Here is a 12,963-nt window from a genome sequence, read left to right on the forward strand (position 1 = left end):
TGGGTGGACTGGTAGGTTTATCCATAGCGAGTGTTCCCATAGGGGCAAAGCAGGAAGTCTAAGCAGGAAGTGTACCCATCAATCGGTGCTGTGAGTTTATTGAATCAACTCAACTGACATTACAAACAAGCACATTCCATTGCGTCAGCCACATCAGTTGTCATTTGAATGAAGATGCTACTTTATCATGGAAATGATAGCATCACAAAACCAGGCAGCCATTGTGAGTGTCCCCATAAATTCACAATACAAATGGCCAGGATTAGAGGTTCCAAGCCAGTTCTATTCATTCTATTTTTATGTTATGGACCTCGCTTACAGACATTAACACCCACAATGGCGTCACCACCCAGGACCCAGATAAGGACACAGGTCAGCTGATAAGGTATGAGAGTGTACAGTCCTGTCTGTATACTGGGTGTGTACAGTCCTGTAGGTATACTGGGTGTGTACAGTCCTGTAGGTATACTGGGTGTGTACAGTCCTGTCTGTATACTGGGTGTGTACAGTCCTGTAGGTATACTGGGTGTGTACAGTCCTGTAGGTATACTGGGTGTGTACAGTCCTGTAGGTATACTGGGTGTGTACAGTCCTGTAGGTATACTGAGTGTGTACAGTCCTGTAGGTATACTGAGTGTGTACAGTTCTGTAGGTATACTGAGTGTGTACAGTCCTGTCTGTATACTGGGTGTGTACAGTCCTGTCTGTATACTGGGTGTGTACAGTCCTGTCTGTATACTGGGTGTGTACAGTCCTGTCTGTATACTGGGTGTGTACAGTCCTGTAGGTATACTGGGTGTGTACAGTCCTGTAGGTATACTGGGTGTGTACAGTCCTGTCTGTATACTGGGTGTGTACAGTCCTGTCTGTATACTGGGTGTGTACAGTCCTGTCTGTATACTGGGTGTGTACAGTCCTGTCTGTATACTGGGTGTGTACAGTCCTGTGCGTATACTGGGAGTGTACAGTCCTGTGCGTATACTGGGTGTGTACAGTCCTGTCTGTATACTGGGTGTGTACAGTCCTGTCTGTATACTGGGTGTGTACAGTCCTGTCTGTATACTGGGTGTGTACAGTCATGTCTGTATACTGGGTGTGTACAGTCCTGTCTGTATACTGGGTGTGTACAGTCCTGTCTGTATACTGGGTGTGTACAGTCCTGTCTGTATACTGGGTGTGTACAGTCCTGTCTGTATACTGGGTGTGTACAGTCCTGTCTGTATACTGGGTGTGTACAGTCCTGTCTGTATACTGAGTGTGTACAGTCCTGTAGGTATACTGAGAGTGTACAGTCCTGTAGGTATACTGAGTGTGTACAGTCCTGTAGGTATACTGAGTGTGTACAGTCCTGTAGGTATACTGAGTGTGTACAGTCCTGTCTGTATACTGGGTGTGTACAGTCCTATATGTATACTGAGTGTGTACAGTCCTGTGCGTATACTGGGTGTGTACAGTCCTGTGCGTATACTGGGTGTGTACAGTCCTGTGCGTATACTGGGTGTGTACAGTCCTGTGCGTATACTGGGTGTGTACAGTCCTGTGCGTATACTGGGTGTGTACAGTCCTGTGCGTATACTGGGTGTGTACAGTCCTGTGCGTATACTGGGTGTGTACAGTCCTGTGCGTATACTGGGTGTGTACAGTCCTGTGCGTATACTGGGTGTGTACAGTCCTGTGCGTATACTGGGTGTGTACAGTCCTGTGTGTATACTGGGTGTGTAAAGTCCTGATTAAGAAGAGACAATATGATCTACAGAAGCAGGTCTGGCTCCTCTGAGGATATTAACATGCAGGCAGGTGTCATTGTATTTCAAGTCCTCTGTTCATCAATCAAGCAACCAATACATTCCATTAGATTTTTGTGTAGCATCATTCATATTGTACCACCAACTGAACGTTGCTGGAGTACCCCTGAAGTACCCCCTCATGTGCATTCTAGCAGTAAGCCTATGGTCTCATTGGTCGTCTCAAGTACCCCTGTGGATAGGCCAAGTACCCCGAGGGGTCCTAGTACCCCTGGTTGGGAACCACTGTGCTAAACTAGCATCGCACACACATACTGGTACCACACACACACACACACACACACACACACACACCTTCTTTCTCTCGCCCCTCCATGTGTTCAAAAGGAGGTCGTCCCACTTTCACTCTGTTTCTCGTTCACTAACTTCTCTGGCGTGATTGTTAATTGGTGTGGGCTTGGGGAGAATGTGAGCTCTGGCTCAGTCTCTCACGCTGGAAAGAGGGAGATGGGGAAGAGACAGAAAGCGAGAAAAAGGGGAAAGAAAGACAGATAGAAAAGAGGGAGAGAACGAGAGAGAAAGAGAAAGGATAGTTAAGTTATAATCATGTCAGGACCTTATTAAAGTCGTGTTATGGGCTAAATGCGGTAATTGGTGAATTATACAACTGTAGTTAACCGTATTATTGTGTTATAGGCATAGCCATGGATAGGCCTAGTTATGTAGTTATGAGACATCTCATAGTCCTGGTTGCAGCTTTGCTCATTTGGCTCAGTGTTTAAAGGTGTGCTGAGCTCATTTATTCACAGATCAACAGTAACTATTTTCCTTCACACATTCTTGTACAACGATCACAAACAAACGTCTGGGACGGTTACATTTTTTTTACACAGAAGTCTGGATCCTCACAATGTCTGTAACAAAGGAAAGGAAGAGAGGGGCGATAAAAGAGAGAATGAGAGAGAGTGAAAGGAAGAGAGGGGCGATAAAAGAGAGAATGAGAGAGAGTGAAAGGAAGAGAGAGGTGATAAAGAGAGAATGAGAGAGAGTGAAAGGAAGAGAGGAGCGATAAAAGAGAGAATGAGAGAGAGTGAAAGGAAGAGAGGGGCGATAAAAGAGAGAATGAGAGAGAGTGAAAGGAAGAGGGGCGATAAAAGAGAGAATGAGAGAGAGTGAAAGGAAGAGAGAGGTGATAAAGAGAGAATGAGAGAGAGTGAAAGGAAGAGAGGGGCGATAAAAGAAAGAATGAGAGAGAGTAAAAGGAAGAGAGGGGCGATAAAAGAGAGAGTGAAAGGAAGAGAGGGGCGATAAAAGAGAGAATGAGAGAGAGTGAAACGAAGAGAGGGGCGATAAAAGAGAGAATGAGAGAGAGTGAAAGGAAGAGAGGGGTGATAAAAGAGAGAGTGAAAGGAAGAGAGGGGCGATAAAAGAGAATGAGAGAGAATGAAAGGAAGAGAGGGGCGATAAAAGAGAGAATGAAAGGAAGAGAGGGGCGATAAAAGAGAGAGTGAAAGGAAGAGAGGGGCGATAAAAGAGAGAATGAGAGAGTGAAAGGAAGAGAGGTGATAAAAGAGAGAGTGAAAGGAAGAGAGGGGCGATAAAAGAGAATGAGAGAGAGTGAAAGGAAGAGGGGTGATAAAAGAGAGAATGAGAGAGAGTGAAAGGAAGAGAGGGGTGATAAAAGAGAGAATGAGAGAGAGTGAAAGGAAGAGAGGGGTGATAAAAGAGAATGAGAGTGAAAGGAAGAGAGGGGCGATAAAAGAGAATGAGAGTGAAAGGAAGAGAGGGGCGATAAAAGAGAGAATGAGAGAGAGTGAAAGGAAGAGAGGGGTGATAAAAGAGAGAATGAGAGAGAGTGAAAGGAAGAGAGAGGTGATAAAAGAGAATGAGAGTGAAAGGAAGAGAGGGGCGATAAAAGAGAGAATGAGAGAGAGTGGTGATAAGAGAATGAGAGAAAGTGAAAGGAAGAGAGAGGTGATAAGAGAATGAGAGAGAGTGAAAGGAAGAGAGAGGTGATAAGAGAATGAGAGAGAGTGAAAGGAAGAGAGAGGTGATAAGAGAATGAGAGAGAGTGAAAGGAAGAGAGAGGTGATAAGAGAATGAGAGAGAGTGAAAGGAAGATAGAGGTGATAAGAGAATGAGAGAGAGTGAAAGGAAGAGAGAGGTGATAAGAGAATGAGAGAGAGTGAAAGGAAGAGAGAGGTGAGAAGAGAATGAGAGAGAGTGAAAGGAAGAGAGAGGTGATAAGAGAATGAGAGACAGTGAAAGGAAGAGAGAGGTGATAAAAGAGAATGAGAGAAAGTGAAAGGAAGAGAGAGGTGATAAAAGAGAATGAGAGAAAGTGAAAGGAAGAGAGAGGTGATAAGAGAGAATGAGAGAGAGTGAAAGGAAGAGAGAGGCGATAAGAGAGAGAATGAGGGAGAGTGAAAGGAAGAGAGTGGTGATAAGAGAGAGAATGAGAGAGAGTGAAAGGAAGAGAGTGGTGATAAGAGAATGAGAGAAAGTGAAAGGAAGAGAGAGGTGATAAGAGAGAATGAGAGAGAGTGAAAGGAAGAGAGAGGCGATAAAAGAGAGAATGAGAGAGTGAAAGGAAGAGAGGTGATAAAAGAGAGAGTGAAAGGAAGAGAGAGGTGATAAGAGAATGAGAGAGAGTGAAAGGAAGAGAGAGGTGATAAGAGAGAGAATGAGAGAGAGTGAAAGGAAGAGAGTGGTGATAAGAGAATGAGAGAGAGTGAAAGGAAGAGAGAGGCGATAAAAGAGAGAATGAGAGAGAGTGAAAGGAAGAGAGGTGATAAAAGAGAGAATGAAAGAGAGTGAAAGGAAGAGAGAGGTGATAAAAGAGAGAGTGAAAGGAAGAGAGGGGCGATAAAAGAGAGAATGAGAGAGAGTGAAAGGAAGAGAGGGGCGATAAGAGAGAATGAGAGAGAGTGAAAGGAAGAGAGGGGCGATAAAAGAGAGAATGAGAGAGAGTGAAAGGAAGAGAGGGGCGATAAAAGAGAGAATGAGAGAGTGAAAGGAAAAGAGGGGCGATAAAAGAGAGAATGAGAGAGAGTGAAAGGAAAAGAGGGGCGATAAAAGAGAGAATGAGAGAGAGTGAAAGGAAGAGAGGGGCGATAAAAGAGAGAATGAGAGAGAGTGAAAGGAAGAGAGGGGCGATAAAAGAGAGAATGAGAGAGAGTGAAAGGAAGAGAGAGGAGATAAAAGAGAATGAGAGTGAAAGGAAGAGAGGGGCGATAAAAGAGAGAATGAGAAAGGAAGAGAGGGGTGATAAAAGAGAGAATGAGAGAGAGTGAAAGGAAGAGAGAGGTGATAAAAGAGAGAATGAGAGAGAGTGAAAGGAAGAGAGTGGTGATAAGAGAATGAGAGAAAGTGAAAGGAAGAGAGAGGTGATAAGAGAGAATGAGAGAGTGAAAGGAAGAGAGGTGATAAAAGAGAGAGTGAAAGGAAGAGAGAGGTGATAAGAGAATGAGAGAGAGTGAAAGGAAGAGAGAGGTGATAAGAGAGAGAATGAGAGAGAGTGAAAGGAAGAGAGAGGTGATAAGAGAGAGAATGAGAGAGAGTGAAAGGAAGAGAGTGGTGATAAGAGAATGAGAGAGAGTGAAAGGAAGAGAGGTGATAAAAGAGAGAATGAAAGAGAGTGAAAGGAAGAGAGAGGTGATAAAAGAGAGAGTGAAAGGAAGAGAGGTGATAAAAGAGAATGAGAGAGAGTGAAAGGAAGAGAGGGGCGATAAAAGAGAGAATGAGAGAGTGAAAGGAAAAGAGGGGCGATAAAAGAGAGAATGAGAGAGAGTGAAAGGAAAAGAGGGGCGATAAAAGAGAGAATGAGAGAGAGTGAAAGGAAGAGAGGGGCGATAAAAGAGAGAATGAGAGAGAGTGAAAGAAAGAGAGGGGCGATAAAAGAGAGAATGAGAGAGAGTGAAAGGAAGAGAGAGGAGATAAAAGAGAATGAGAGTGAAAGGAAGAGAGGGGCGATAAAAGAGAGAATGAGAAAGGAAGAGGGGTGATAAAAGAGAGAATGAGAGAGAGTGAAAGGAAGAGAGAGGTGATAAAAGAGAATGAGAGTGAAAGGAAGAGAGGGGCGATAAAAGAGAGAATGAGAGAGAGTGGTGATAAGAGAATGAGAGAGAGTGAAAGGAAGAGAGGTGATAAAAGAGAGAATGAAAGAGAGTGAAAAGAAGAGAGGTGATAAAAGAGAGAGTGAAAGGAAGAGAGAGGTGATAAAAGAGAGAATGAGAGAGAGTGAAAGGAAGAGAGGTGATAAAAGAGAATGAGAGAGAGTGAAAGGAAGAGAGGGGCGATAAAAGAGAATGAGAGAGTGAAAGGAAGAGAGGGGCGATAAAAGAGAATGAGAGAGTGAAAGGAAGAGAGAGGCGATAAGAGAGAATGAGAGAGTGAAAGGAAGAGAGAGGCAATAAGAGAGAATGAGAGAGTGAAAGGAAGAGAGGCGATAAAAGAGAGAATGAGAGAGTGAAAGGAAGAGAGGGGCGATAAAAGAGAGAATGAGAGAGTGAAAAGAAGAGAGAGGTGATAAGAGAGAGAATTAGAGAGTGAAAGGAAGAGAGAGGCGATAAGAGAGAGAATGAGAGAGAGTGAAAGGAAGAGAGAGGCGATAAAAGAGAATGAGAGAGAGTGAAAGGAAGAGAGGGGCGATAAAAGAGAGAATGAGAGAGAGTGAAAGGAAGAGAGGGGCGATAAAAGAGAGAATGAGAGAGAGTGAAAGGAAGAGAGGGGCGATAAGAGAATGAGAGAGAGAAAGGAAGAGAGGGGTGATAAAAGAGAGAATGAGAGAGAGTGAAAGGAAGAGAGGGGCGATAAACGAGAGAGAGTGAAAGGAAGAGAGGGGCGATAAAAGAGAGAATGAGAGAGAGTGAAAGGAAGAGAGGGGCGATAAAAGAGTGTGAAAGGAAGAGAGGGGCGATAAAAGAGAGAATGAGAGAGAGTGAAAGGAAGAGAGAGGCGATAAAAGAGAGAATGAGAGAGAGTGAAAAGAAGAGAGGGGCGATAAGAGAGAGAATGAGAGAGTGAAAGGAAGAGAGGGGCGATAAAAGAGAGAATGAGAGTGAAAGGAAGAGAGGGGCGATAAAAGAGAGAATGAGAGTGAAAGGAAGAGAGGGCGATAAAAGAGAGAATGAGAGAGAGTGAAAAGAAGAGTGGCGATAAGAGAGAGAATGAGAGAGTGAAAGGAAGAGAGGCGATAGGAGAGAGAATGAGAGAGAGTGAAAGGAAGAGAGGGGCGATAAAAGAGAGAGTGAAAGGAAGAGAGGGGCGATTAGAGAGAGAATGAGAGAGTGAAAGGAAGAGAGGCGATAAGAGAGAGAATGAGAGAGAGTGAAAGGAAGAGAGGGGCGATAAAAGAGAGAGTGAAAGGAAGAGGGGCAATAAAAGAGAGAGTGAAAGGAAGAGAGGGGCGATAAAAGAGAGAATGAGAGAGAGTGAAAGGAAAAGAGAGGCGATAAAAGAGAGAATGAGAGAGAGTGAAAGGAAGAGAGAGGTGATAAAAGAGAGAGAGAAAGGAAGAGAGGGGTGATAAAAGAGAGAATGAGAGAGAGTGAAAGGAAGAGAGAGGTGATAAAAGAGAATGAGAGTGAAAGGAAGAGAGGGGCGATAAAAGAGAGAATGAGAGAGAGTGGTGATAAGAGAATGAGAGAGTGAAAGGAAGAGAGGTGATAAAAGAGAGAATGAGAGAGAGTGAAAGGAAGAGAGGTGATAAAAGAGAGAATGAAAGAGAGTGAAAAGAAGAGAGGTGATAAAAGAGAGAGTGAAAGGAAGAGAGAGGTGATAAAAGAGAGAATGAGAGTGAAAGGAAGAGAGGGGCGATAAAAGAGAGAATGAGAGAGAGTGAAAGGAAGAGAGGGGCGATAAAAGAGAGAATGAGAGAGTGAAAAGAAGAGATTGGCGATAAGAGAGAGAATGAGAGAGTGAAAGGAAGAGAGGGGCGATAAAAGAGAGAATGAGAGTGAAAGGAAGAGAGGGGCGATAAAAGAGAGAATGAGAGTGAAAGGAAGAGAGGGGCGATAAAAGAGAGAATGAGAGAGAGTGAAAAGAAGAGAGGGGCGATAAGAGAGAGAATGAGAGAGTGAAAGGAAGAGAGGCGATAAGAGAGAGAATGAGAGAGAGTGAAAGGAAGAGAGGGGCGATAAAAGAGAGAGTGAAAGGAAGAGAGGGGCAATAAAAGAGAGAGTGAAAGGAAGAGAGGGGCGATAAAAGAGAGAATGAGAGAGAGTGAAAGGAAGAGAGGGGTGATAAGAGAGAATGAGAGAGAGTGAAAGGAAGAGAGGGGCGATAAAAGAGAGAATGAGAGAGAGTGAAAGGAAGAGAGGGGCGATAAAAGAGAGAATGAGAGAGAGTGAAAGGAAGAGAGGGCCGATAAGAGAGAGAATGAGAGAGAGTGAAAGGAAGAGAGGGGCGATAAGAGAGAGAATGAGAGAGAGTGAAAGGAAGAGAGGGGCGATAAAAGAGAGAATGAGAGAGAGTGAAAGGAAGAGAGGGGCGATAAAAGAGAATGAGAGAGAGTGAAAGGAAGAGAGGGCCGATAAGAGAGAGAATGAGAGAGAGTGAAAGGAAGAGAGGGGCGATAAAAGAGAGAATGAGAGAGAGTGAAAGGAAGAGAGGGGCGATAAAAGAGAGAATGAGAGAGAGTGAAAGGAAGAGAGGGGCGATAAAAGAGAGAATGAGAGAGTGAAAGTAAGGGAGGGGTTCAGACAGAAATGAGCGACAGAACAAGAGTAAGACAACAAGAGAGACAGAATGAGAGAACGAGACAAACCGAGAAGGAGGAAAATATGGCTAGGCAGGTAGGTGCTAAATCTGTACGTGTTCTAACATGGCTAGGAGGTGTTATACAGGGGAAAGTGAGAGGGAAAACAATGGAGTATAAACCCTCAAACTAACAATATAGTCTAGCCTATAGTATACAGCAACGTTGATCGTGGAGGGAGAAAGCTTGAGTCTATGCCTATTATTATTATTATTATTAACTCAGATACCCGGCCCGTGATTGGTCTGTGTCAACACGTGGTCCTGTGTGACGACAAATGTAGTTGTAAGAATGGATCACTATTTCATTCTAGATCTCGATTTGTAGCCAACTTTAAAATAGTTCACCATGGGGATCGAACAGGATCCTAAGAAACTCATTTAAGAGTCCAAAATGGACGTCAACATTTTTTGGGGAGACCGTTTCTGGCGATCGCAATTTACATAGGCTTTCTATGGCAGACCAGAGCTTTTGGCACCAGTAGGTTGCGACGCAGTAGCCGACCAGCAGAGCTTGTGACTTCACGCCTCAGACCGGACACTAGGGGCCTGGTCTATCTATCCATATCCTTAGGACGTTGGGAAATGTCTTCAAAACTGGCCACTGGGGAGCAATAGTGAGTTCCATTACCATCAAGTAGCCTTGGGTTTTGCAATGGCGTGGACTGGGGTGGACTGGTGTGGACTGGTGTGCCAGATGGGGTGGACTGGTGTGGACTGGTGTGCCAGATGGGGTGGACTGGTGTGGACTGGTGTGCCAGATGGGGTGGACTGGTGTGCCAGATGGGGTGGACTGGTGTGGACTGGGGTGGACTGGTGTGCCAGATGGGGTGGACTGGTGTGGACTGGTGTGCCAGATGGGGTGGACTGGTGTGGACTGGGGTGCCAGATGGGGTGGACTGGGGTGCCAGATGGGGTGGACTGGTGTGGACTGGTGTGCCAGATGGGGTGGACTGGTGTGGACTGGGGTGCCAGATGGGGTGGACTGGGGTGCCAGATGGGGTGGACTGGGGTGCCAGATGGGGTGGACTGGTGTGCCAGATGGGGTGGACTGGTGTGGACTGGTGTGCCAGATGGGGTGGACTGGGGTGCCAGATGGGGTGGACCGGGGTGGACTGGTGTGCCAGATGGGGTGGACTGGGGTGCCAGATGGGGTGGACTGGGGTGCCAGATGGGGTGGACTGGGGTGCCAGATGGGGTGGACTGGTGTGGACTGGGGTGCCAGATGGGGTGGACTGGGGTGCCAGATGGGGTGGACTGGGGTGCCAGATGGGATGGACTGGGGTGGACTGGTGTGCCAGATGGGATGGACTGGGGTGCCAGATGGGGTGGACTGGGGTGCCAGATGAGATGGACTGGGGTGGACTGGTGTGCGTAGATGGGGTGGACTGGTGTGCCAGATGGGGTGGACTGGTGTGCCAGATGGGGTGGACTGGTGTGCCAGATGGGGTGGACTGGTGTGCCAGATGGGATGGACTGGGGTGCCAGATGGGGTGGACTGGGGTGCCAGATGTGCGTAATCCCATGATTCTGGATTGGGGTATTTTTTATTTTATGATAATCCCAAACCTTATTCAGAATGCGTGTAAACTTAACCCTTAACTTCAATCTGATGTTTGGAGAAAGGGAACGATAGAGCAGCAGAAGCAACAAAAACATTCTGAAATTGAAATGTGATGTTTGGAGAATGCCTAATTCTGCAGTGAGACTGAGAGCTTTTTGATTACAGAGATGATTGCAGAGAGGACTGTAGAGTGAGATGGCTTGAGTCTACTCCAGCTCCAATGTGCATGCACACAAACAGACCTACAGAGACGCACACACACAAACAAACACAGACGCACAACTCAACCTGAGCTCAGCTGTCAATCAGAGCTTTGTTGCCTGCAGTGATAACAGGGCACAGCTCTGCTGGTTACCAAGCATTCTCACAAGGGTGTCAAAACACTGCAATGACACCCCATAATAATAACCCAGAACAATCCAGCTACAAAGGATGAAACCAGAGACTGATATAAGGTCGGTTTAGAGTTTTGTCCTCTAAAAGTTGGGGAAAGCTTTAGGGAAGGTAGGCTGATCTTAGATCTGTGCCTACAGGTAACTTCTACTGGAGAGAGCCAAAACACATGGGACAGAGGAAAAGCCAAAGGAACATGATCCCAAATGAACATTATAACCAATAAGGAAGTTACTACAACTGAGAAAAAAATAGGAGGAAGGGTTTGGGTAAATGTTTGGATATTGGTTAAGGGTTAGTCTAGTGGTTTAAATGGGATGTGGTTGTAGACTGGGACTGTCTACTACGAGGGCAATCCAATCTTACCCTATGAGGTCCAGACTACTCCTGGTTTTCTCATGTATAAATAAGTCCCCTATTAGAGGGGAAGAATGATAAAAGCAATGGAACTGGCTTCGAGGTAGAGATTTGAATTTGAGTGTTTAAGAGGTTTCACTCAGAGCAAGATGACTGGAGCCATCATCACAGAAGAACTAACTGCAGCCATAATGCACATACAGCACTTCTCATGTGGGTTATTATCAATAGATACAGCCAGAGTGGAGTCAAAGGCTGCGTCTCAACAGTCTACAGTTGCTTCCTCTCATCTTCTCCTTCAATGAGGTTGAGACTGACCAGTGAAGCCGTCAAACACACACACACAGGGTTAATGTCACCCTCCAATCAACCCAATTGCCACCATTTGATTGGTCTAATTAATTGATTTGACAATGGGGGTTTAGCACCTATGCACCACCAATAGATTGAACCCTATCCACAAAACTATCCAGCTATAATGATAAGAACTAAGTCCCATTTACATTTTCAGCATATGACTGTTGTATCAAAATCATACTAGGAATAAAACATTGCTACCTACATCTGATGATAACCTTGAGTCAAAATTAGCTCATTTAATCAAGGCACAGAAATCATCGACTGAAGTCTCGAATTAAGAAATGGGATAATGGAATAGAAATGGAAGAATGTCAGACTGGGAGCCTCCATATCCACGTACGAGTTAACGAGATAGTCATGTTATACATATACTGAATCAGAATAGGCCCAGAAAAATTGATTGCACATCGCTCAGCCAGCTAGCTAGCAGGACTAACGTTAGCCGAGAAAATTGCTATGATCATCTTTTGCATTCACACATTGTGCAGTCACTAACGTTACTAATTTAGAAAATAGTCTCATCTGAACTGATTTATGCATCGTAAAGTAAATCACAATCAAGTGCATGCATCATATGCCTTAGGGCCATAGGGGAACCTTACAGCTAGCCATCTAGCTAGCTGACCTAGCCACAGTCCAGAGAGCAAGAATGCATGCCACGCCACGGTATTGTTTACATAGCTAGCACGCTCGGATTGTGTCCTATTTTAACAGCACGGAAACGATTAGTACGTTACATGTTTTACTTAACAATCAACTCTAGCGTTGAGCTGTTTCCATGAAATCTATCTAACATTAGCTAGCAATCCGACAGTGAGCTTTCTGATGTCCCAGTCCATTCCATTGGCTATCTAATTAGCTGGCTAGCTAGCTTGATCGCTCGCGCACCTGTCGTTGTGATTTAGCTATTTTTATATAGGTAAATTGTAGTAAATATCTTAGCTATGTATTCAATGTGTTTTCTTTGAATACGCCAAACGTAAGCACGATGGTTAGTTAGCTAATTTCGCGTGCAGTCGGTTATAAAGCTAATCAAACGTGAGTTGGCTTGTGTCTGTCGACTGTGGGGAGTGGGGCTGCTACCGGAGTCGCGAGTTCTCCTACCTGGATGACATGGTTAGTTACATTATAATGAGTGTGTAACAAATGCACGACATCTCTCACACCATTAATTCTGAATAGCAGCCACTGTTGTTCCGATACATTATTGCTTCTACAAATGAGCAACAACACCTGGGAGAATGTTTAGTTGAAAACCTCCCCCCACCCCACCAACGCGCCGATCCCGAAAATACAGTGCTCAATCGGGAACAATGTCCCTCCATCTCGACTTGAAGGAGCGGCTCTTTTGCTCTCCCTGTCGTGTTCGTTTTCGGGCTTACCAGATTTAAAGAACGCCGCTATATCGGCCGCGTCCTTTGACGTCTCCTCCGCTCCGTCCCCAGAGCTCATGATGGTGGCCCAACTAAATTCCCAATGCGGTGGGGTAATTCCTGCCAACGTTATCAATATAAAAATCTGTTCGCTTTCGGAAAGCGTCGGCCAAGACACAGGGGCGGGCAGGATCGCTCCTAGATGCTACTGCCATCAGCAAACCTCCATCTTGGGTAATAGCTACAAATGCACAGCTGGGCGGCCGCCGGGTTCCTCCTCCGAGTCGAAAGGAGAGTCGTTGTGGAGGGGGGGCAGAGGGGCACGGGATTCGGGAAGGGATGGGTCTATGTTCGGTGAATCTCCGAGAGACTTCGGAAACGTGCAGACAGAGGACGGGCGATCGGGTTGACCCGT

The 12,963-nt window shown here is 45.5% G+C and overlaps 1 protein-coding gene across 10 annotated transcripts in view; it reads right to left on the reverse strand.

The window, feature by feature from the left end:
* Positions 1-12,963, reverse strand: part of LOC110489404 (triple functional domain protein) — a 123,828-nt gene extending 110,865 nt beyond the window's left edge. For all 10 annotated transcript variants that reach the window (XR_016493554.1, XR_016493552.1, XR_016493551.1 and 7 more), the window contains exon 1: positions 12,558-12,963. Coding sequence is in view for 6 of the 10 variants with exons in the window: in XM_036970828.2 (XP_036826723.2) it covers positions 12,558-12,627 (70 nt within the window). In the remaining 4 variants the exon portion in view is untranslated. The remainder of the gene's footprint in view (positions 1-12,557) is intronic.

Source organism: Oncorhynchus mykiss, chromosome 30, assembly GCF_057628025.1.
Source record: "Oncorhynchus mykiss isolate SJ-2025 chromosome 30, ASM5762802v1, whole genome shotgun sequence".
NCBI classification, from domain to species: Eukaryota; Metazoa; Chordata; class Actinopteri; order Salmoniformes; family Salmonidae; genus Oncorhynchus; species Oncorhynchus mykiss.